The sequence below is a fragment of the Anabrus simplex genome, chromosome 2 (genome assembly GCF_040414725.1).
Source record: "Anabrus simplex isolate iqAnaSimp1 chromosome 2, ASM4041472v1, whole genome shotgun sequence".
Taxonomy (NCBI): domain Eukaryota; kingdom Metazoa; phylum Arthropoda; class Insecta; order Orthoptera; family Tettigoniidae; genus Anabrus; species Anabrus simplex.
In genome coordinates, this window is record NC_090266.1 from 328,921,874 (window position 1) to 328,948,566 (window position 26,693).

A 26,693-nucleotide genomic window follows, 5' to 3' on the forward strand; every position below is an offset into this window, starting at 1 on the left:
TCAGTGCCTCATAGGAGATATGTAGGATGTTGGATATGGTAATACAACCATCGATCTCTACTCCTAGAAGAAATTTTCGATAAGCAACATCCTTCTACCATCAATTCAACAGAAGGTTAAATCGTCGTAAAGCGTTCTGGAAAGTGGGATACAATCGTTGTTATTATCAGGGACGAATTTTGCTCCCTATGTAGGTACCGTACCTTTCACGGGATCTAGACCAAATTGGACTTTGAATGGGCTTCTGATTGGCTATTGGGGTGTGACGTCGCAGCGCGCGGGCGATTTGAAAAGCGGGCGCGGTTGTTAGTTAAACATAAGGTTAAATATACTATAATAATATTAATATATCGTATTCATATAATAATATTAAACCTGGAGTCGAATCCATATCTGTAGGCCTACGGTTACTCTTGCACTCTTACACGCATCGAACTTTCGGTCTGCACGGTTGGCACACCCTCCGTCAAATTGGCAAGCCTTGTCACACTCCTTTTCACACCAACCACCAGAGCGCAACACACGCCTCCTATATACACACCTGTCACTTGCAACCGCGCCCACTTTTCAAATCACCCGCACGTTGTGACATCATACCCCAAAAGCCAATCGGAAGCCCGTTCAAAGTCCAATTTGGTTTTGGCCCCGAGTAAGATACCTACATCCCTGGGTGAGAAGCTAACGGCTTACCCCCTGACCATAACGAATATTTCAATACGTATGTATATTGGGTGCTATAAGACCCTTCGAAGGAAGCCAGATTCGAAAATGCGGACACCAGTGCTTAAGTCATTGGTTATTCTAACGAACTTGCATCATACTTGTCAATAAATCCAGGGGAACTCGGGTGCATATAGAGAAATCCTCCATTTATCCAACTTATAGCTCAATTTCTCTTAAACACGAACGTTACTCAGTTTGTGAGGTCTGGGGATTATTGGATTTTCCTGCCTTTCGTGGCTCTTCCGGTTCTGTTGCCAATAATTTAATTCCTGCCTTTCGTGGCTCTTGCGGTTCTGTTGCCAATAATTTAATTCCTCGAAGTATCCGAGTTCTTCCTCCTTCTCCTTTCATTACTGTTAAAAGTGGCTGATACTCATGCAGTTTAAGACAACAAACATATCCACTCACCAAATTGTATTACTTATTTCAAATTACAGTAAGTGGAACTGAAAGCATGGCACATCCTCAGAGGTTCATCACTCTCGATCCGTAACATACAGCACTGGTGTGACGCTTTCACTTCGTTAAAAGAAAGGAAGGCATAGAATTGACTGTGGCATTGCAATACCTCACTCCATTGTTAATATTATTACTATATAGAGGGCTCTAAAATATTCCCCCACCCACCCAAAAAGGAAATTGTAGACGATTGTAGGGATCAAAAGAAATTACATAAGAAAAATCGGATGGTTCTGTCCCATTTCCTGAGATCTACAGATCTGCCACGTGGGTCGTTGTACTACCTTTCATCTGGCAACCTAACCTCCGTGTTCAGATAGAATTGCTACTGATGTCCTGTCTGTTCTGCCTGATTGCCGTGGTCTTTACGGCGTGAAGTCCTTATATTCTGACATCGTGGTTATCTTGTTCGAGTTCCGTTGGTGAAAAGGAAGTCACCAATAGACGTTAGCTGCAGATTCCGAGAGGTGGTCGTATACAATTTCACCTCATACGCAACTGCGTTCTTGAGAGGAGAGATCATATTGTTCTCGAAAGTACAAAGTACGTGTATTGACTGTTCTTCTGTAAAGAGTTTGTGACTTTTTGTATTTTGTCGTCGTGTTTTGTGCCCATTGACAAAAACACCTATTATCAAGGACATGTCGGAGCCCCGCGCCTGGGGGCGGATGTCCTACCCTTCAACAGGCTGATGCAGACACCATTCAATCGCCACCAGCATGGCCTAAACCAACACCTTCTTCAATTTGGCCTGCCCATGGTGATGCCGATCAACCCGGAGCCAGTGGTTTCCTGATTCATCTTCTTCCGGAGAGGAAAGCTCTAGAGCAGCAGGAGTCCAGTCCAGTCAATTACTGCTCCACATCCACACCAGGTTCTATGGCACCCTGTCATCAAGTGTAAGATCAAATCGCATAAACCTTTCAAAGTGAGGCTAATGGAACGCCGCCCATCCACAATTAAGGTACAGCTCCACCATTTACCTCGTGTGGAAATGGGAAACCACGGAAAACCTCTTCAAGGCGGCTGTCAGTTCGATTCGAACCCACTATCTCTCGAATGCAGGCTGGACAAACTAATTGTTATTGGAACTAAATAGGGTTCCACATTATTTGATAAAAATTATTCAGTCATATCTCCACAAGTGGACTATTTTTTGTGTAACATGCGATGGCGAATCATCCACCCCTTGGTAACTCCCAGCGGGCGTGCAGCAGGGTGGAATTCCCTCCCTCACACATTGTGATTTATGACTGAACGATCTTCCTAGATTATCAGAAATTGAATTTCTGTTATTTGCAGATGATATCGCAGTTTATAGCACCCAGCGATGATTATGCCATTCTACCTCCAAAATGCAAGCCCGGATTAAAACCTTTCGGAAATGGTTCATTGCCAACAATATTAAGTTTAATGTGGAATAATCCCAGGGCATTCTCTTCACGAGGAGGAGACTGAGACTTGGCCATCTTAAGATTAGAAAATGTGAAATACTATGGGCGAGAAAAGTCAAGTATCTCGTCCTAGTCCTTGACAAGACGCTCAGGTGCCTTGAGCCGTCCATCGTGCTAACGGCAGAGTGGGTGCCTTGCACCTTTGCTTTTCAATAAATAACTTAGTGATGCAATTAATCGTCCTCTTAACTTGATCTGCAGCAGGCCTATTCTACTAGGCCTGGTGCTATATTCCAAAGTCACCATTGCGATGGCTCAATAGATTTAAAAAACAAGATTGTGCGTCATATGACACACTCTCTTTGGTACAAGTCCAATTTCGAAATTCACAGGGATTTAAATATCCCGCCTTTAAATCAGCAAACTTTGAAACTTATTAAGATGACAACCAAGTCTCAGTTCATATCAACTCCTTCTCTATTTTTTGGCTTAGACTTGCTCAAGAGGATAGTCAGGACCAAAAAGTCCAACACTCGCTACCCACATCGCTGGCCCTGGGTCCTGTACAGCGAAATATAAGGTTTTCGGCCTCTTCAAAATTATTCCGTCATTTTTTATGAATACCAATATTGTTTCTTAAGACTAATGATCCAGCGTTCAAGGGGTTTCACTACTGACCTACCGGAAATCCCAGCAGGTCAGAGCGATTTTTCCCTGCCAGAGTAGTCACATACTCATTGGAAAACCACGGACACCGGTGTGTAAAAGAGAACATTTTCCGCTATGGGGCTCCCATTGCACTCGATCGCTTAGAAAAAATGCAGTTTCTAATCACGAGATTGCGTGCTAGAAGCCTGCATTCAATTTCAAACTTGTCCACAGTGTTCATATAGAGTTAGGGCACAGGACGCTGTTCATGGGGATTCGTCCGTCGTATGCCGACGTTAAGCCTTGAACAGACCCCTCTGGTGTTCTTCGATAGGATTAGGCTGTGTGGCAACACCAGGTTTCACCCTCTCCCAACCTGATTACCAGCATTATCACAACCTGAGGCGTAGGTCATCCATAGGCATCAACTAGAAAGACCTGCGACATCACATCACATGGCCTATCTGCTGAAGCCATTGAATGCGTCAGTGACAGAAGACATCCCTGAGATGCGCGTACTTTTCATTTTGAGGAGGCTCTTATCGTTCTGCGATGCGATTTTATTTTACGTAAATAAATATCACACGAGAACATGTTCACTTCCTTGTATACATTACGCTATTTACACGGTAAGTCACAACACACAATTATACACAGTAGCAGATGACACTACAGCACTTAATAGCGGAGTACCCTGAAGTCGATTCTGACAAGTACAGATATCAACAATAGTGACTCGCGCACTATAACATCCACTCTCTTGAACTCACCGATCCCAATTCGGAGCCGAACAGTTACTCGCAGTCCATCACTTGCCTTCGAGTCCAACACCTGACTGAGTCCTAAGAACTGACCTCTCACTGACTGACAGCTCGATATATATACTCTCCGATCAACCATCTAGAATTATCGATTTCTGGAAAAGGTCTTACAACACTCTAATGGAACACACTCGACATATCGATCGAGCAGCTAGTCGAATGGGTACTCGAACTTTCGTTTACTGTTTGCCAATACACATGGAAATCCCTACAACATTCGTAATGTCTCTACATGTATCTGGATAATAAAACCTTGCAGTAAGTTTTCAGAACCCTTCATATATACCAAATTATAGTACAATCAGTCTAACATACGAACATTATGGATTTCTCTACCACTTTCGACTATATAGATTTTGAGGTTAAACTTATACACAATACGTATTTGAGGTTATACAAAGTTTGTAATACATATTTACAGGGAAACCATGTACTAGTCATGTTTAGAATTTAATAAAGGATAATTTAGCATTAAATAAACCATAATTAAAATACATTAAACATAATAATTGTAGGTTTTTCACCGGTTACAATGTCGTACCTACGACACTCTACTACTGTAGATTTGATAGAAAATGCTTCTACTAACATGCCAGGCATTGCTAGAGAAAAGGGTGTTTCTAGCGATTCATCTGTTTGCGAGGTTCTGCAAGAAAATCAGTGCAGTCATTTACGTACGCCACGTGTGCAGGATATGGGGCTCGATGCCTATCCTACTCCTGTACACTTCGCTGAGTAGTTTTTGCAGTGCACATTATATGAACACCGTTTTTCATCAGTTGTTTTATTTCCTGATGTAGCTACGTTTACTCGGGAGGGAATGCACAATTCTCATAATAATCACAATTAGAACTGCGATAGTCCACACACTACTATTGAACGCGTCAATCAATACAGATTCTATGTTGATGCGTGAGCAGGTGTTGTTGGAAACTACTTGATGGGATTTTATACCTACTACCCAGTCGCCTAGATGGTAGAGTGTATAGTTACAGGATATTTCTTGAGGAAATCCTCCCTGAAGTACAATAAGTGCCTCCCACAAAAAGAATAGTGAATGTGGTTTTATGCCGATGGGGCCCCAGCTCACTGTTCTATACTGACGTGTCAGTACCTCAATACTACATTCCAGAACAGGTGGGTAGATAGAGGACGCGTTGCTTGGCTACGCCGATCTCCGGACTTGTATTCTGTTGATTTATCCTTTTGGGTCATATGAAGTGCACTGTTTACTCGACGCCCGTTGAAAGTGAACAAGATTTGTTAGCAAGGATCTCCACCGTAGTTGATAATGTTCGTACAATGCCAGCTATTTTTGTATGCATTCGTCAGTCACTACTCCGGTCATTACCTGTTTGTGTCCGGCTCCATGGCTAAATGGTTATCGTGCTGTCCTTTGGTCACAGGGGTCCCGGGTTCGATTCCAGGCAGGGTCGGAAATTTTAACCATCATTGGTTAATTTCGCTGGCACGGGGGCTAGGTGTATGTGCCGTCTTCATCATCAGTTCACCCTCATCACGACGAGCAGGTCGCCTACGGGATTCAAATTAAAAGATCTGCACCTGGCGAGCCGAACATGTCCTTGGGCACTCCCGGCACTACAAGCCATACGCCATTTCATTCCATCTGTTTGTATCGAAGTGGGAGGAAGACATTTTGAACATTTGCCGTTATTAAGCAAATGATTCGTATAGAAGTACAATGCCCCAAGTGAAAGATGCGTATATCCTAGGAAAAGGGCCGCAGAATCGTGCGACCTTCTTTATGTCATTCCTTTACGTCGCTACTGTTGTCCAATTTTATTTATGCAAACATTCTCAGGAGAGCTGTATAATATATACTGTACATCATCACGTACGGCATCCGTTGCCTGCAGTTGGAAGGTCTGATAGTTGGAATTACCTGTAAACCAATTAAGACAACACAAAAGCGGGATAGTAGTTATTGCAAGGAGGCATAGTGGTTATTAGTTTCGTGTTCTAGTTTGTCTGTGAGTTACGCTCAGTGATGGACTGGAACTAAACTCCATTTAATATAGTGATTATTATTATTTTCTACATGCTACTAAGTGCTCAATCATCAAGACTAACTTCCTGGAGATCCAGAAATCTCCGTCTCAATGAATGGATAGATCCATCTGAAACTCTTCCAGCCGGTTATGAAGAGTCGTAGTCTACATGCAAGAGTCTGAACAGGCTGCGGTCTGGGGTCGGTCGATCTAAGATCAATATGAAGAAGTGGGATCTATCTGAAGAGTCAACCCTCTGTGCCTGCGGAGAACAACAAACCATGGCGCACCTCCTTCATTGCAACTCCTGCCCTCTCGTTTGCACCATGCAAGATTTAGTGAAGGCCACACCAAATGGTCGAGATCTCGTCAAATTCTGGTCCGATATGATATGATATACTGTAATTGTTACTTTGAGTGTAACTCGAGTGTGTTTTTACCAGTTCTCTGAGTATTGCTTCTCATTCTTGACTAATAATTTATATGATGTATTGCTTCTGATACGAATAAATAAATAAATAAATAAATAAATAAATAAATAAATAAATAAATAAATAAATAAATAAATAAATAAATAAATAAATAAATAAATAAATAAATAAATAAATAAATAAATAAATAAATAAATACTATTGTCATGAGTTTAATGTAACCCACTGTTTGGTAGTCTAACTGCAAATAAAAATAGATCTATGAAGTATTCTTATTGTTTATATTGTACTAGGCCTAAGTAATAATGGAGGGAATGGAGGTTTCATCTCGATTTTTATTAGAGACTAGCAAGATACCCGTGCTTCGCTACGGTATTACAATGAAAATTTAAATTGAATGCTTAAAGTTTTATATAATCCGCCGAAATTCGCGATCTAACTCGTTTTCTGAGAGAATCCGCTACAATTCGTGATCTGACTCGTTTTCTGAGAGATTACGGCAAAGTTCCTCCCATTTTTCAATTTTTCTTTCCAGTAATCGATTTCGTACTTCTCGGGCTAGGTCCAAGTATTCCACCCGGTCAGATGGGTCCCTAAATCTTTGCCATTTTTCCTATAATTTTTTAAATATGGATCAAATCCTTGAGGAGATCCGGCGTGGTGTCGTCTTGGGTGCCTTGGCGGTACTGAACCCGCGGCCGGACTGCAATCGTAGTCATTACCCGGCCAGGACCCGTTTCCAGCGCCGTCTGCACATTTTGACGACGGTCCAGAACATTATTATTATTATTATTATTATTATTATTATTATTATTATTATTATTATTATTATTAGGGTGGGTGATATTAGTTGAATTTAGATTATTATTATTATTATTATTATTATTATTATTATTATTATTATTATTATTATTATTATTATTATTATTATTATTATTATTATCACGGGGATACCCGTGGAGCAGAAAGAGGTTAAAGAAGGTGTCGGGGTGAATTGATTTATCTACAATATCAAAATTAATTTAAAACTTGAATTGAAGATTATATTTCTTTTAGAACTTCAAACTAAACAATTTTTCACTAGGTGAACATAACAACATATCAAGTACAAAAGCAATCTTAAAACAAGGCTACCGGGCGAGTTGGCCGTGTGCGTAGAGGCGCGCGGCTGTGAGCTTGCATCCGGGAGATAGTAGGTTCGAATCCCACTATCGGCAGCCCTGAAAATGGTTTTCGTGGTTTCCCATTTTCACACCAGGCAAATGCTGGGGCTGTACCTTAATTAAGGCCACGGCCGCTTCCTTCCAACTCCTAAGCCTTTCCTATCCCATCGTCGCCATAAGACCTATCTGTGTCGGTGCGACGTAAAGCCCCTAGCAAAAAAAAGCAAGGCTAGGAAAATTCAAAAACAGTGAACTTCACGGAATCTGGGCTTCAAGCCCCTAGTTTTACAATTTTACAAATGGAAGAGATATGATTTAGTTAAGGGCAGAAATCACCTAATTCAAGAGCACTTGCTCCCTCAATTACAAACGTCAAGCCTTCCAGAGGCACCCTTCACAATTACAGAACTTAGTGTTCCAGGGTATTTGTGGACCGCAGAGGTGAAAGAAGGTGCCGGGATGAATGGCTTTATCTACAATGTCAAGAAAAGAATTTAAAAACATAAACTGAAGGTTATATATTCTTAAATTCAACCTTAGCAAATTTTCATAACAATGACACGTCAGGTACAATGACCAATTTTAGACAAGACAAGAAAATTCAACATTTAGTGACAGTTTAAAAATCTGGGCTTCAAGCCTCTCGCTTTACAATTCTTGAGCTCCTACCTCAAATTTACAAAACAGCACAAATTTACTCAAGTGCAGAAATCCCTCAATACATGGAGCACTTGCTCCCAAAATACAACATCTAGCCTTCAAGAGACATACAGTAATCTTACTTTGAAAAAGAGCTAACAGGCTCTCAGTTTTCCAAGCCTATTCAAGGCAATATCATCTTACAAATTCTGGCCTCTGAAGGCACAACTTACAATAGGAAAATGATTATACAGGGGTATTTAATACCCAACCTACTGGACCTTCATGTAAAAGGAAAAACGGTTAAATAAATGGCCCGAACACAAAATGAATGGAGGCGAATGCTTGCACTCCTAGATATGAGCACTTAAAACCTAAAGGGCACTAGGCCGGTGAAACAGGGGCTATTCCCAAACTAGTGAGGTGACTCGTATAATGATAAATTAATGCATTACGGAAAGGAAGAAAGCCAGTTACAAACGTAGTCACCTCAAACCAAGATGAAGGGGAGCTCGAGAGGGTACATCACTCTCTATCCCCGATTTAGAGTTAAAGATTTTATGAAGTTTCCATATTAGCCGGCAGAAGGTTACATTTTTAGAAAAACTAGGTTACATAGTTAACCCGTAGAGTGGGGCTCGCTTCAGGTGACGCGGCTGGAGCGAGCCCGATGGTGGGCGCGCGTCATGTGAAGCGCGGAAAGTTTTTATTTTTTATCTCCGTTACGAAACAAGCGGTAGGTTTGAAACTTTCTCTGTATGTTCCGAGAGGTGCTGCCATCTAACAGAATTTTTTTCACCTTCGTGTATCTAAGCAGTTCTCGTCTAGGAATCCCCTTATTATCTGCTACATAGCTGCGTAGCGCAAGAACAACCTATGTGGCGCTTGGCGAGAAGCTCAGTCAGTGTGCCGCGACGAGCGTAGTATTTCGTGTCCCGGTGTGAATGTTTTCAGCTCTCATAAGTTGTTTTGTTGGTATATAAATTTATCTTGTGATTTATTGTTTTAATTCTACATGTAGCGTTTCCTATTTGTAGTCAACATGTCCAAAATAATTGTAGATCTTCCGAGTGATGATATACGGGATATTCTCGAGCTCAGTGAGGAAGATAGTTGCAGTGATTCTAGTTTAGATAGTAATGGTGAAACTATCCCGCTATTAGATGCTCCAAACACGAGTGCTTCCGTCGGAGTAGGCCTGTTGCCTAGATGCCGTGGACAGGTGTCGAGTTCGAGCTCCGATGTGAGTAGCGAGTCAGAAAGTGAGAGTGATTTGCCTCCTACTCCGCCTAATGACTGGGATGTAAGGGGATGTAGGAGAGCCCGATTTCCAGCTACATACCAAAGTGGAATTCAGGGCGAACTTTTAAATAAAAAAGAACCGGACGAAATATGTGAGCATTTCATTGACGATGAACTGTGCGAACTTATTGCAGAGCAAACTAATCTGTACGCTCAGCAGTCAATACAAGCTAGTATAGGAACAGCTAAAATGAAAAGGAGAAGCAGGGAGAGGGATTGGGTTCCTACTAACAAGGAAGAAATAAAACTTCTATTTGGGATCTTTCTTCTTCAGGGTATAATTCAAAAGCCGAAGCTGTCTCATTATTTTTCACGTAATAGATTGTTTGCTACGCCCGTGTTTTACGAGACCATGTCCGAGAAACGTTTTTTTCTTCTACTGAAATTTTTACATTTCTCAGATAATGAGGCTTACGATCGGCAAGTATCCCCAAAACTCTACAAAGTGAAGCCAGTTCTAGACATTCTTGTATCAAAATTTAAAATGTCCTATTTACCAGATGATCGTCTATCAATTGACGAAAGTTTACTCCTTTGGAAAGGTCGCTTGGGGTGGAAAATGTACATTCCGAAGAAGAAAGCTCGTTTCGGGATGGAATCTTTTAAATTATGTGAGGCTAAAACAGGATATGTGTGGAATATCCTGTGGTACACAGGAAAGGAAACTGAGCCAGTAAATGAGGTTTATGGGGTAAATATTTCTCAGTATACCAAGCCCTCGAAAGTAGTGTTTGCTCTAGCCGAACCTCTTCTAAATAAGGGATATCTCATAGCTCTAGACAATTATTACAGTAGCCCGGAACTCTTCGATCAGCTCAATGAGTTTCAGACAGACGCTGTCGGCACTGTAAAATCTAACAGAAAAAATCTTCCGAAGGACGTCATGGGGAAAAAGCTGAAAAAAGGGGAGGTGGCTTTTGCCTATAAAAACAAACTCATGGCCTTGAAGTGGAAAGACAAGAGAGACGTCTGCATGCTGAGTAGTATTCATGACGCGGAAATGCGCACTGTTCTAAACAAGAAAGGAGAAACCAAAGAGAAGCCGGTCGTATGTATTGAGTACAATGACTCAATGGGAGGGGTGGACTTATCGGACCAATGTATCGTGCCATACAGTATGGCGAGAAAAAGAATGAAGAAATATTACCACAAGATTTTTAGACACCTACTGGATATAACAGTGTTCAATGCTTTTGTGATATACAAGAAACACGGCGGTAAATTCACTCAGCTGGAGTTTCGTATTCAAATTGTGCAGAAACTATTTCAGAATTATGCGAACGCTACCCCTAACGCAGCCTTGCCAGTTCGATTAGTGAGACCCGCACCCGTTGACTTGTCAACTCGATTCTCGGGAAGGCATTTTCCAGATTTCAATCCAGCCTCGAAATCAAGACTGCACGCAAATAAGAGATGCGTTGTTTGCGTGGCGAAAGGCCAGCGGCGGGACACTCAGTATTGTTGTGTAGTATGCAATGTCGCTTTGTGCCCCTCTCCTTGCTTCAGGCTATACCATACAGTTGAAGTATGAGCATTGAAAATATGCCAGCGAGTCTCAGGTTCCATACTCGGGGAATCTGAGAAGATCGTAGTCTACACTCGGTGACCGCTGTACATTCTGCGTGCCGGCAACTATCAGTGACCATCCTGAAATAGTTCTTTTCAATTTTTTCTCCAGTCATTTGTTATAGCTATTGTGTGTAAACAATTAGTGTAAATAGTGTTGAACAGTGTAGTGTAATTTTGTGTAATGTGGTGACAAAATTGTGATGAATGAACTCATGGATTACCCGCTGCCCTCTTCAATGGCAAGTTATGGGCCTACGTGGTGAGTAAATTTTTCTATTTTATTTCAGGAAAATGTGATATTTGAGTGAATGTGTCTGTATTATTTGGAGTATATGATACTTTTTATTTGTGCGTTACGCAATTCAACTTTGAATTATTATAAGAAACACAAATAATACTCCGAATCGGAGTAAATATGAAATGGCACATAAGCAATTTTTGCACTGACACTGGATGAATTGAAAAATCGTTTTAATTGTAAATAATAACACAATTTACACCGCAGCGTATAATTTTATGCTAATTTTAACATAATATAATATTTAAGCGGGTGTAGGTTGGCAAAAACTATTTCTTTTCTAAAGAAAAAATTTACTGAAAATGATTCCCCACTATGCAGGAATTCCTCTTTTATGACCTCCCCACTTAACGGGTTAATGATTCGGACTTTTCTCTCAGGTTAAACTGCGGAGCTAGCAAGAAATAAAGATGTTATATTGCCATTACCTTGTCGAAGAACTGCTGCCTGATGAAAGAGGCCTCCCGCCTCCTGCTTTCACACACACACACTCAATGAGATGACGATCAAGTGGCCAAGAGACGAGAAAATCCGCAGTTAATAAACCCTCGGGGAAAGTTCGAGATAATTCATGAATAATCAAGACACACCCACAGAATTTTATTGGTAGGTTTCAAAAGTAACTCTCAGGATCGAAGAAGAAGACTGTGATTGGTAGAACATTAATTACAGAAATTAGGGATTGGCTGGATTCAAAACTGGCGGAAAGAAAAGATAAATATTTCCAAACCAAAAATAAATGAACATCAATTATTAAAAAAACTTATGAATACAAAACTTAAATCAAAAGTTCTTTCACCTCGCACCAGGGTGCATGATCATAGTTTTTTGTGATCTATGGAAGAAAGTCCAAACTTCTTGATGAATGGCAAACAAAACAAGTAGCAATACAGTCAGTTCAGGAAACTTCGCAATAACAAAATTACATCAGATTTCTGTGGTGACATCTTCTGAGTAAATTTGTCAGTTGGCCTAGATTCAATTTCACGGTTTCTCCAGTAGAGGAGTTCTTTTAGGCGCAAGGTTTAAATGCGCGGCGTTGGGGTGTACCTCTCGGTACACTTAGAAAAAGAGCTAACAGACTCTCAGTTCCTTACGGCACACTCAAGGCAATATTACCTCAAAAGTTACACTCTCAGAATTACAAATAACAAGGTTTAATGCAGGGGTATCTAGTACCCAACCTACAGGGCCTTTACGAAAAAGAACAGGTTAAAAAAACGGTCCGAACACAAAATGAATGGAGACGTTCACTTGCACTCCTAGATAATAAAGAGTAAAATCCTAACGGGGCTCTTGGCCCAGAGATACAGGGGCTAATCCCAAGCTCCTGAGGTGACACGAATAAAGGTTCAATTAAGGCATTACGGAAAGGAAGAAAAACAGTTACAAAATGTAGTCACCTGAAACCAAGATGAAAGGGAACTCGACAGGGTACTTCACTCTCTATCCCCGGTTTACAGTTACAGATTTTATGAAGTTTTACATTAGCCAAAAGAAAATTTACATTTTAGAAAAGTCGGTTACATAGTTAAAGATTCGGACCTTTCCCCTCGGATTAGGCTGCGGAGGTAGCTACAACAAGAAAGATACAATTTATGTGGCCATTACCTTATAGATGTTCTGCTGCCGTCGAAAGAGGCCGCTCGCCTCTTGCTTAAGCACACAAACTCAGATAGACGACGATCAATTGGCCAAGAAACGTGAAAACCCGCAGTTTATAAACCCTCAGGGAAGGTTCGAGATCATTCAAGATTAATCAGGACACGCCCTCTTAAATTTTATTAGCTAACACAAAGTGAACAAGAAATGCGGGATTGGTTGAAAATAATTACAAAAATTCCTGATTGGATAGATTCAAAACTGGCGGAAAGAAAAGGAAGTATTGCCAACAAGTTCTTTCACTTTGCACCAGAGTGCATGATCATAATTTTTACTGGTGTCATCTGTAGAAAGAAGTTCAAATTTCTTGGTGTATATCAAAACAAAAGAAGGAGAAATTCAGTCAGTTTAGGAAACTTCACAACAGAACAATTACTTTAATTTTTCAGTGGTGACATCTTCTGATTAAAGTTCCAAATTGTTGTGTTATCAATTTCGCTGTCTGACCAATAGAGGAGTTCATTTAGGGGCAAATTTTGAATGCGCGGCGTTGAGGCGTACCTCCCGGTATTATTATTATTATTATTATTATTATTATTATTATTATTATTATTAGAATTATTGATGGTCTGGAACCCACAGCAAGATGCAAGACCGCTACTTGGCGGTAAATTACATCTGCTGCCATTGTCAATGCTGACTATGTGACCAGCACCATCGTTGCGCGTAGGCAAATGCGCTGGTTTCTGGCGACAAGAATGATATACTTCCGTGCATTATTGACCGTATTATAGAGGTGAACAATTGCGCGGTCAATTTCATTCCTATCGTTTATTTCAAATGTGTTTAAACTTTTATTTGTATGCCAGGAGATTCTACTGTAATCTATCATTATGTTCTCCAAAGGAAAAGATGGCTCTTGAAAACGATCCCAGGAAAGATTTAAAATGATCAGTTTACGATCAGAATAAGTACATTATGAACAGTAAAATCAATTGGTCTCAACACCTTTTTACCCACCGCCGTTAAGTAGATTGACCCCCCTCAAAAAGGCGGGTTTTCTTATGTTTAAAGGAGATTCTAAATACCAATGTTCACGTCTGTTACCTTCAGTTCTGAGATATAATCATCCCCATAAAAAGAATTCACTTTTTTCACTTCCTTTCACACTCACCCATCCTTAAGTGAACTTCCCTTTAAACACACTTTTTTAAATAGTAAAGGATCTTCTAAATACCAATTATCTAACATATTCAGTTTTTGAGATATGTGTCCTCATAAAAGGAATTCAACTCCTTTTCACCCCCGCCCCCCAAGATGATTTCCCCGCAAAACGCTATTTCTTTGTTTTTAAAGGAGATCCAAATACCAATTTTCACATCTGTAACAACTATAGTTCTTATTAGATGTAAGTATCCTCATACAATTAATTCAATCAATTTTTCAATTCTTTCATCTCCCCCTTCATTGGATTATCCGAGAATACGTGTTTCTTTAATTTTAAAGCAGATTCCAAATACCAATTTTCACGTCTGCAAAATCTTTCGTTTTTGGGATAATAGTATCCTCATACAAATAATTCAACTTTTTTTCTATTTCCCTCCCGCCCTTTAGATGGATTTCCAAACACAAAAAATATGTATTCCTTTATTTTTAAAGGAGATTCCAAAAACCATGTTTCATGTCTGTAACATCTTCAGCTTTTGAAATATCTGTATGCTAATTAAAAGAATTCAACCCATTTTCAGTCAATTTTACCCCTCCACACAAGTGGTTTTTCAGAAAATAAAAAATACATGTTTCTTTATTTTTAATAGAGATAAAAATTATACTTTTCACTTCAGTAACATGTTATGTTTTTGAGATATACTGTAGAAATGCTCATTTTAAAATTTCGCTCACCCTTTAGTTCCCCTTCAGTGGAGTTCACAAAAACAAATAACCTATGTTTCTTTATATTTACAGGAAATTCCAAATACCAATTTTTACGTTTGTATCATTTTACGTTTCTGAGATATACTGTAGATACAGTCTTTCTAGGAATTAACCCCAATTTGCCACTCCTGTTTAACCCCCATTAATTGGATTTTCCAAAAACAAAAAAGTACCTGTTTCTTTATTTTCAATATAGTTCCCAAATACAAATTTTCAGGTCTGTAATATCTTCTGTTTCTGAAATATAAGAGTCCTCATTTAAGGCATTCAACCCGTTTTTCACCCTTTTCACCCTTTTCACCCCCATATTGGAATTCTCCGAAAAGAAAAAATGTTTCTTTATTTTTAAATGCGATTCCAAATACCAAGTTTTACATCTGGACACTTTAAAAGTTTTGAGATATACATACACTCATTTTTGAAATTCACCCCCTTTTCACCCCCACAATTGATTGGATTTTCAAAAAAGTACTTTTTTCTTTATTTTTAAGGAGATCCCAAATACCAGTTTTCAGGTCTGTAATATCTTCAGTTTCTGAGATATAAGTATCCTCCTTAAATGCATTCAACCCATTTTCACCCTTTTTCACCCTTTCTATTGGGATTTTCCGAAAAAAATACGTGTTTCTTTATTTTTAAAGGAGATACCAAGTACCAATTTTCAGGTCTGTATTATCTTCAGTTTCTGAGATGTAAGTATCCTCATTAAAGGCATTCAACCCATTTTTTACCCCTTTTCACCCCTCCTATTAGAATTTTCCGAAAACAAAAAATACGTGTTTCTTTATTTTTAAAGGAGATTCTAAATACCAATTTTTACATCTGTATACTTTCAAAGTTTTGAGATATAGATACACTCATTTTAAAAACTCACCCCCGTTTTCACCCTCCCATTAATTGGATTTTCCGAAAACAAAAAATAAGTGTTCCTTTATGTTTAAAGGGGATCCCAAACACCAATTTTCAGGTCTGTAAAATCTTCAATTTCTGAGATATAAGTATCCTCGTTAGTGGCATTCCACCAGTTTTTACCCTTTTTTCCCCTCCTATTGGGATTTCCAAAAACAAAAAATTCGTGTTTCTTTATTTTTAAAGAAAATTCTAAATACCAATTCTTACATCTGTAAACTTTAAAAGTTTTGAGGTATAGATACACTCATTTTAAAAATTCACCCCCTTTTCACACCCCATTAATTGGATTTTCCAAAAACAAAAAATACATGCTTCTTTATTTTTAAAGGAGATCCCAAAAACCAATTTTCAGGTCTGTAATATCTTCTGTTTCTGAGATATAAGTTTCCTCATTAAAGACATTCAACCCCCTTTTTTTTACCACTTTTCACCCCTCCTATTGGGATTTTCCCAAAAAATATACGTTTCTTTATTTTTAAAGGAGATTCTAAATACCAATTTTTACATCTGTAACTATCAAAGTTTTGAGATATAGATACACTCATTTTAAACATTCATCCCCCTTTTCACCCTCCCATCAATTGGATTTTCCAAGAACAAAAAAATACAGTGTCTTCTTATTTTTAAAGGAGATCCCAAATACCAATTTTCAGGTCTGTAATATCTTCAATTTCTGAGATATAAGTATCCTTGTTAAAGGCATTCAACCAGTTTTTCACCCTTTTCACCCCATATTGGGATTTTCCGAAAAGAAAAAAATGTTTCTTTATTTTTAAATGCGATTCCAAATACCAAGTTTTACATCTCGACACTTCAAAAATTTTTGAGATATACATATACTCATTTTAAAAATTCACCCCCTTTTTCACCCCCACAATTGATTGGATTTTCAAAAAAGTACTTTTTCTCTATTTTTAAGGAGATCCCAAATACCAGTTTTCAGGTCTGTAATATCTTCAGTTTCTGAGATATAAGTATCCTCCTTAAAGGCATTCAACCCATTTTTCACCCTTTTTCACCCTTTCTATTGGGATTTTCCGAAAACAAAAAATACGTGTTTCTTTATTTTTAAAGGAGATACCAAGTACCAATTTTCAGGTCTGTATTATCTTCAGTTTCTGAGACGTAAGTATCCTCATTAAAGGCATTCAACGCATTTTTTACCCCTTTTCACCCCTCCTATTGGGATTTTCCGAAAACAAAAAATTCGTGTTTCTTTATTTTTAAAGGAGATTCTAAATACCAATTTTTACATCTATATACTTTCAATGTTTTGAGATATAGATACACTCATTTTAAAAATTCACCCCCTTTTCACACCCCATTAATTGGATTTTCCAAAAACAAAAAATACGTGCTTCTTTATTTTTAAAGGAGATCCCAAAAACCAATTTTCAGGTCTGCAATATCTTCTGTTTCTGAGATATAAGTTTCCTCATTAAAGGCATTCAAACCCTTTTTTTACCCCTTTTCACCCCTCCTATTGGGATTTTCCCAAAAAATACGTGTTCCTGTATTTTTAAAGGAGATTCTAAATACCAATTTTTACATCTGTAACTTTCAAAGTTTTGAGATATAGATACACTCACTTTAAATATTCATCCCCCTTTTCACCCTCCCATTAATTGGATTTTCCAAGAACAAAAAAATACAGTGTCTTTTTATTTTTAAAGGAGATCCCAAATACCAATTTTCAGGTCTGTAATATCTTCAATTTCTGAGATATAAGTATCCTCATTAAAGGCATTCGACCAGTTTTTCACCCTTTTTCACCCCTCCTATTTGGATTTTCTGAAAACAAAAAAATATGTGTTTCCTTATTTTTGAAGAAGATTCTAAATACCAATTTTTACATCAGTAAACTTTCAAAGTTTTGAGATATAGATACACTCACTTTAAACATTCATCCCCCTTTTCACCCTCCCATTAATTGGATTTTCCAAGAACAAAAAAATACAGTGTCTTTTTATTTTTAAAGGAGATCCCAAATACCAATTTTCAGGTCTGTAATATCTTCAATTTCTGAGATATAAGTATCCTCATTAAAGGCATTCTACCATTTTTTGACCCCTTTCACCCCTCCAATTGGGATTTTCCGAAAACAAAAAATACGTGTTTCTTTATTTTTATAGGAGATTCTAAATACCAATTTTAAATCTGAAAACTTTCAAAGTTTTGAGATATAGATACACTCATTTTAAAATTTCACCCCCTTCCACCCCTTGGCGACAGAATATCCAAAAATCATCTCTTAGCGAGCACCTACATGTTAATATGAATGTATTCCCAAAATTTCATTTCTTTACGTCCAGTAGTTTTCGCTCGGCGGTGATGAATCTTTCAGTCAGTCAGGACAAGTTATTTTATACATATAGACTAGCAATTACCCGCGGCTTCGCTCGCGTGGATTTCGTAATTTGATCAAAGTAATCGTTTCTCGGCATTGTTCTAAGACATTATTTGGAAATTCGTAAAGTACAAAAACTCACCCAAAAATTGAGTTTCATTTATCCCAGAAATTCTTTGTAAACCATGTTTGTGGTATTACCTTTTGGGGCTAAGACGACCATGCGGCATAGAACTGTACGTGTGAGAAACAGTCTTCTCTCAAGTCGAAAAAATAAATACATGTTTATTTATTTTTAAAGCAGATTCCGAATACCTGTTCCCACATCTGTAACATCTTCGATTTTTGAGATATACTGTACCAAAGTATCACCATAAAAAGAATTCAACCCCTTGATCAGTCCTTCCCCCCCCCCCCCAACAACCCCATCTAAGTGTATTTTCCAAAATCAAAAATACATGTTCCTTTATTTTTAAAAGAGATTCCAAATACCAATTTTCACGTCTGTGACATCTTCAGTTTCTAAGATATAAGTATCCTCATAAAAATATAATTAAACTATTTTTCACTTCTTTTCACCCCCCGTTAAGTGCGTTCTCCGAAATCAAAAAGGTGCACGTTCTTGTATTTTTAAAAGATTTTCCAAATACCAAGTTTTTTTGTCTCTAACATGTTAAGTTTTTGACATATAATGTAGATATTCCGGTACTCATTTTTAAAATTCACCCGCTTTTCAGATTCTTTTCAGCCCCTTAACTGGATTTTCCGAAAACAAAACAATACGTTTTTCATTAATTTTAAAGGAGATTTCAAATACCAGTTTTCATGTCTGTACGTCTGTAACCCCTTCAGTTTTGGAGATAAATGTATACTCATAAGAATAATTCAACATCTTCTTCTTGACTTCTTTCCACCCCTCTCCCGCCTTAAGTGGACTTCCGAAAATAAAAAATACGTGCTTCTTTATTTTGCAAGGAATTTCAAAATACAAACTTTCACGTCTGTAACAGCTTTTTCTTAAGATAAAGTATCCTTATAAACATACTTCAACTCTTTATGTACTTATTTTCAATCGCACACCGCTTACGTCGATTTTCCGAAAGAAACAAATGCGTGTTTCCTTATTTTTAAAGGAGATTCCAAATACCAGTTTTCACGTCTTTAACATCTTTAGCTTTTGAGATATAAGTACCGTCATACAAAGTATTCAACTAATTTTTCAATCCATTCACCCCCTTTAAGTGGATTTTCCAAAGACAAAAGAATACGTGTTTCTTTACTTTGAAGGAAGATTCCTAATACACATGTTCATGCCTCTTAACATCTTCAGTTTTGAGATATAAGTATCCTCTTGAAAATAATTCAACTCCTTTTTCACCCCAGCCCGTGAAGTTGATTCCACCCCCGCTCCAAAAAATGTGTGTTTCTTTATTTTTAAAGGATATTCCAATTAGAAATTTTCACGCGTGTAACCTTAAGTTTTTGAGATATAAGTTTCTCCATAAAAAATTGAATTTTTTCACTTCCTTTCACCCTCCCCCTTAAATGAATTTTCCGAAAACCAAGAAAACTTGTTTCTTTATTCATAAAGGAGATTCTAAATGCCAATTATCATGACTGGAACATCTTCAGTTTTGCGATATATGTATCGCCATAAAAAGGAATTAAACTCCTTTTTCATCGCCCCTGCCCCCCAAGTAGATTTTCCCCCAAAATACGTGTTTCTTTATTTTTAAAGGAGATTCCAAATACTCATTTTCACCTCTGTAACATCTCTAGTTTTTGAGATATAAGTATCCTCATACGAAGTACTCAACTAATTTTTCAATTAATTCACCCCCCTTAAGTGGATTTTCCTAAGACCAAAGATTACGTGTTTCTTCACTTTGAAAGCAAATTCCAAATACAAATTTTCATGTCTATAACATCTTCAGTTCTTGAGATTTAAGTATCCTCATGAAAAGAATTCAACTCATTTTTCACTCCACCCCCGCCCGTTAAGTTGGTATCCCCCACCCATAAATTGCGTGTTTCTTTATTTTTAAAGGAGTATCCAAACACCAATTTCCACGTCGTACCTTCAGTTTTGAGATATACGTTTCTCCAGAAAAAGAATTCAATTTTTTTACTTCCTTGCACACTCAAGTGAATTTTCCAAAAAACACACAGTACCGGTTTCTTTAACAGAGCTTCCAAATACCAATTATCACGACTGTAACATCTTGAGTTTTTGAGATATATGTATCCTCCTAAAAGGAATTCATCTCCGTTTTCATCCTCCCCTTCCAAGTTGATTCAAAATTCCCCCCTCCCCCCCGTTAAAGATTTTCCTCGGAAACCAAAGAATACGTGTTCCCTTTATTAATGGAGATTCCAAATACCGATTTCCACGTCTGCAACATGTTAAGTTTTGGAGATATACTGTGGATATGCTAATTTTATAAATTCACCCCCTTTTTTAGTTCCCCTTAAGTGGATTTTCCGAAAAAAAAACATATTTATGTTTCTTCACTGTTATAGGAAATTTCAAATACCAGTTTTCAAATCTGTAATATGTTACGTGTCTGAGATAATTTGCAGATATTGTCTTTTTAAAAATTCACCCAGATTGTCACTCCTGTTCACCCCCTATTCATCGGATTATTGAAAAAACGCAAAAATACGTGTTTCTTTATTTTCAAATGAGATTCCAAATACCAATTTTCATTTCTGTAACTTGTTCAAATTTTGAGATATAAGTCTTCTCACAATATTTGTTCAACCACCATTCCCCCTTTTTTTCATCCCCCCAATGGGATTTTCCGAAAACAAAAAATACATGTTTCTTTATTTTTAAATGAGATTCCAAATACCAATTTTTACGTCTGTAAACGTATAAGTTTTTGAGATATAGATATCTTCATTTTAAAAATTCAGTCCCCTTTTCACCGCCTTAGTGGCGAAATATCAAAAATCCTCCCTTAGCGAGCACCTCAACAATTGATACAAGATGCTAATCTCTGCCCGTGGGACGAAATACTGCACTTGACTGACAATGACGAAAAAGTAAAGAGGTTTAACACATTATTGTTGGGATTGTATAACAAACACGTACCTAAACGTACTGCTAGGGTGACTCGAAAAGCTGCTCCATGGTTAACAAATGACATTAAGTCCGCAATGGCTGAACGAGATGCACTACACAGATGTTACAAGCAGACATTATCATCTGAAGATTTTGAAAAGTACCGTGTGCTTAGAAATAAAGTTAAACAAATAATCAGAAACAAAAAATATGCGTACTTCCAACAATTAGCCAGTAACTTAAACACAAAAAGTACCTGGAAACAACTCAGATCCGTAGGTATTGGGAGGCAAACTACAAACTCCAATACGCATGACATAAATCCAGATGAATTAAATGCCCACTTTACTAGAGAAATAGTTAATACCCACCCTCATATTATACAAACAACAATAAATTCTCTTCAATCTACTCCATTACCACAACGGCCTTTGTTCAAATTTCGTAAAGTAAATGAAAACGATGTAAGAAGAAAACTAACATCAATCAAATCGCAAGCAATCGGAGTGGACGACATCCCGATATCCTTCGTCGTTACCTTGATAGATGTAGTACTGCCAATTTTAACCCACATATGTAACTCATGTCTTTTGGAAGGCTACTTCCCAACTGTTTGGAAGGATGCCTTAATTTTCCCAGTACCAAAAAAATCTCTAGCAAATTCTCCATCTGACTATCGACCTGTCTGTATACTTTCTTCACTTTCGAAAGTCTTAGAAAAACTCATGCATGAACAACTGCTCCAATATTTGATGCATCATTCGTTACTTGATCACCTGCAATCTGGATTTAAAAAAGGACATAGTACATCTACTGCTCTTCTAAAAGTTACGGATGACGTAAGAAAAGCAATGGACGAACGCAAAGTGACCGTGCTCATTCTCCTAGACTTCAGCAGTGCTTTTGACACTATCAGTACGGACATATTAATAGCGAAATTGCATTCCTACCATTTTAGCCACGCTGCTCTCAAATTGTTCGCTTCCTACCTCCATAACCGACGACAGTGTGTTGTCATGAATGATAAGAGAACGGAGTGGAAGTACAAAGTTAATGGTGTGCCACAAGGTTCTATACTCGGCCCCCTGTTGTTTATTTTATATTTGAATGACATCTCTTCTAAGTTGAAAAACTGCAACTACCATCTCTATGCCGACGACCTTCAAATTTACTGTCACACAAAAGTGAATGACATAAATGCAGCTATTGAAAATATGAACCGAAACTTAGAACAGATCAGCTGTTATGCAGCTGAGAATTCTCTCTCCATCAACCCAACGAAAACACAAGCTATTATACTAGGCCAGAGGAAACTGCTTGCCCATCTACACAGTCTACAAATTCCAGTCATTCAACTAAATGGCGTTGCTATCCCATTCTGTAAATCAGTAAAAAGCCTTGGAGTCACTATAAATGAAACTTTAAACTGGGATGAGCATGTCACTAACGTATGCAGGAAAGTTCACTCATCACTTCATCCCCTTAAGATTCACCAGACCGTATTACCTCTCAACTTAAAAATAAAACTGGTTCAAACATTGATACTTCCAATTTTTAACTATTGTGATGTTGTGTTGCTGGATGCTACCAGTGAACAAAATAGGAAATTGCAGAGAGCTTTAAACTCCTGCATTAGATTTATTTTTTCATTGAATTTTGCCTCGCATGTATCCCCTTTTTATGCACAACTTTCTTGGTTAAAAGTAGAGAAGCAGAGGAATCACCATGTATCAACCCTTATCTATCGACTCTTGACCGAAAATATACCTGAATATCTCTCCAGTAATTTCCGTTTTCTATCCTCCTTTCATGACCGTGACACGCGATCTGGGTCAACAATTGCAATACCTCCACATCATACATCTGCCTTCAGTAATTCTTTCCTTGTGTCGGGCGCTAGAATTTGGAATGCTTTACCCCCTGAAATTAGAAACTGTTCCTCATTAATTACCTTCAAAAGACAGTCTAAAGATTTCCTCTTGAATACGTAGGCTATATCATGTAGTTATGTGTGAATGTGAGAGTGAATGTCTGTAGTAAATAGTTCCCAAAAGTTTACATAAATTACTGTTATATTTTATGATTTCCACCTAGAGTAGTTAATATTGAATTTATTTTTCTAAATTTAGACTTAGGATGTAATCTTTTAGTTTTAGAGTTTATTAAGTTATATTACTATTATATTATATACACTGTGTTAAGTTTGAATATTAAGTTTGGATTCAGTATTAAGCCGCATAATGTGGTTAAGTGTAAGAGAGGGCCAAGAGCCCTAACTTCGCCACAAATAAAGACATCAATAAATAAATAAATAAATACATGTTAATATGAATGTATCCTCAAAATTTCATTTCTTTATGTCCAGTAGTTTTGGCTCGGCGATGATGAATCAGTCAGTCAGTTAGGACAAGTTATTTTATAAATATAGATCAGTGCTGCCCTCTATAAACATGAAATTTCGTTTTAGATTTTAAATAAAAAATAACAATACAATACCTAAGGGGTTTTTACTGGGGGATGAGGAATAATGTCATAAATATGCATTTATTTGAAACCATATGAATTGCGAAGTTCAAATTTCATAGGATATTTTAGGTGTTAAATAACAGAGGGTTTCAAGCAAATTTAACCTCTCACAGAGTTAAATGGAGGTTAAGATCTGGAAACAAATATATATCCTTTCCTTTCTCCGAAACGGTTAAGATACGAAGACAAAATTCCTAATAACGGTATATATTTTAAATCGTAGTAGTGAATGTGTTAAAATGGGCTAGCTCTGGAAACGAAATTATTCACCCCTCCAAAACGGTTTGACGTACAAAGTTGTAATTTTACTAGAAGGTTCTACTTTTATGTCCTAGGTGTAAAATATCGTATACTTCAAAATATTTCACCCCTAAGGGTTTTGGATAGTGGTTGACTCTCAAAAATACAATATCCATTTTTCGCTAACCGTTTCAGGCACGAACTTAAAATTTTACCTGAAGGGTGGTCTTACGTATATATCCTAGTTGTTAATAAATATTTTAAAACATTCATCCCCTAAAACAACATTCATTCCTCTACTACTGTTTGACGTAGAATATAAAAATTTCACAGGCTTGTCGATTTTACGTTCAAGATATTAAATAAGATAGTGTTTAAAACATTCCACTTCTTCTGTACGGGTATCAAAATGAGTGTTAGGTCAGAAAATAAATAGTCACTTCCGCAAAATCGTTTGACGTACGAACTGAGGGTGTATTTTACAGGCTCAGCCAACAGTGGACTCTCCAAAATGTAAAATTTTGACTAATAACTTTCAGTTTAAAACCGTAGCGAAGCATGGACATTTTGCTAGTCTATATATTTAAAATAACATGTCCTGACTGACAGACTGACTGACATTCATCACCACCGAGCCAAATCTACTGAACATAAAGAAATGAAATTTTGGGGGTACATTTATATTATAGTGTACGTGCTCACTAAGGAAGGAATTTCCGATATTCCTTCGCTAAGGGAGTAAAGGGTGGGGCGAGTGAATTTAAAAATCAGTATATCTATAAGTAGTATGAGCTGTAACGGTTCAGAACCATGGCGTCAGCATTTTTTCTGCTGAGTTAGCACCCGAGGTCATTGAACCCTAGTAGTGTGACTATGCCGCTTGTGGACGAAGGTCATTGATCCCGAGTATAGTAGATATACCATGCCGATTCGCGGATTTTGCATAAGAGAACAAGCCTAACCTCACAGACGCCATATTGGTGGGCCTAACCTCACTTTTACGGCCAGTTGCCCTTCCGGACGCGGATTTTGCTTGAGAGAGCCAGCCTAACCTCACAATTACCATCTTGGAGGGTACTAACCTCAGTTTTATGGGCAGATGCCCTTCCCGACGTGGACAGTCGCCATCTTGGATGGGCCTAATCTCAGTTTTAAGGGAAGATGCCCTTCTCGACGTGGACAGTCACCATCTTGGAGGGACCTAACCTTACATGACCTAGTTTTACGGCTAGATGCCCTTCCCGACGTGGACAGTCGCCATCTTGGAGGGGACAAACCTCAGTTTTACAGGCAGATTCTCTTCCCGACGTGGACAGTCGCTATCTTGGAGGGGCCTAACCTCCCTCCTCCTCCTCAGCAGGCTTCCCTTCCCGACGTCAATTGCACAAGATGGCGGCTATACAGGGCTCTTATGGAGAAAGCTGGCCCAGAGGCTACGTCCCTGGGTTTTGTGGATATAAGAATATGCTTTTGTCTATAGTCAAAGGTACCGTATGTAGGGCTTCTGTGTTTGTGGCAACGTAGCCTAATTTTAATTTTTTACTTCGCGATATAATCTGATTTTTACTGCTTGATCGTTCTGTGTCGGAAGTAGATTTTTATTCTGCAGTGTCATCGGATTATTGTTTTATTATATAACTTTATGTATTTGTATTATGTAGATGATACTATTTCATGTAAAATATCGTAGTGCTGATCAGCGAAAATTGGCATGTTGGGAGTGTGGGGAGGGTGTATGGAGGCAGAGCCCTGCCGGAGTAAAACGTCACGAATTGTCACTCGGCACATACATGAATCATTACAGCTCTACCAATGACAAGCACTGGTCCGTCCTATCCTGACCTAACAACGAGTGATCCCCATCTCTGTAGACCACTGAAGTAGGATTTAGGTGAAAGGTGACTTGGAACCGGCGGTGAAATGCAGTTACCCGTAATATTCTGGCAGCAGTCGCATGACCTCGACTTCTTGTGTATGGAGATGAACGTCTTGGTATACTTTAAAACACACAGGCAAGGACGGGGACTGCGTGTGCAAAAATAACCTGTACATCTTTGTGTATGGTATCCGTGTCCTACATCAGGCGGTAATTTGCATACATTTTCACAAATAGATGTCTCCGCACTTGATTTATTGAATCGCCCTCGTAAAAGAGTAAATATAAAGATTTGCAATACGTCAGTTTTAGAAAGTTTTTTTGTATTATAGCACTATCCTGCAGTATATTCATACTTAACATAATCTAGTGCAATTTCCTGGCATTTTCTAAATTGGAATGATAATTTAAGATCCACATGTATGTATGGTTCAGTATTATTTTGTGATATCAATCACTATGTTTTCAGGTTGTCGATATGAGATGGGGCGTTCGAGACGAAGCTACAGATGATCACATGACAACTGAACTCTGTATGAAAGAAATTGAGAACTGTCAACGCCTATCTATGGGCCCAAACTTTGTCGTAAGTATTTGATCGAATGGGATTACAAATGAAATTATATGAGAATAAGTTAAGTTTTGATAATTCTCTTCGTCAAACTAGCCCAGAATAGCTAGATTTCTTTGTGACGTATTCGCTCTGTTCAATAAGATGGTTTTTCAGTATGTCGA

General features: G+C 38.1%; 1 protein-coding gene across 1 annotated transcript in view; it reads left to right on the plus strand.

Moving 5' to 3' along the window:
- The window catches only part of LOC136863533 (NACHT and WD repeat domain-containing protein 2), a 638,416-nt gene that overhangs the window by 43,967 nt on the left and 567,756 nt on the right, over positions 1-26,693 (plus strand). Inside the window, exon 3 of the mRNA XM_067139918.2 lies at positions 26,428-26,544. Within this exon, the coding sequence (XP_066996019.2) occupies positions 26,428-26,544 (117 nt within the window). The remainder of the gene's footprint in view (positions 1-26,427; positions 26,545-26,693) is intronic.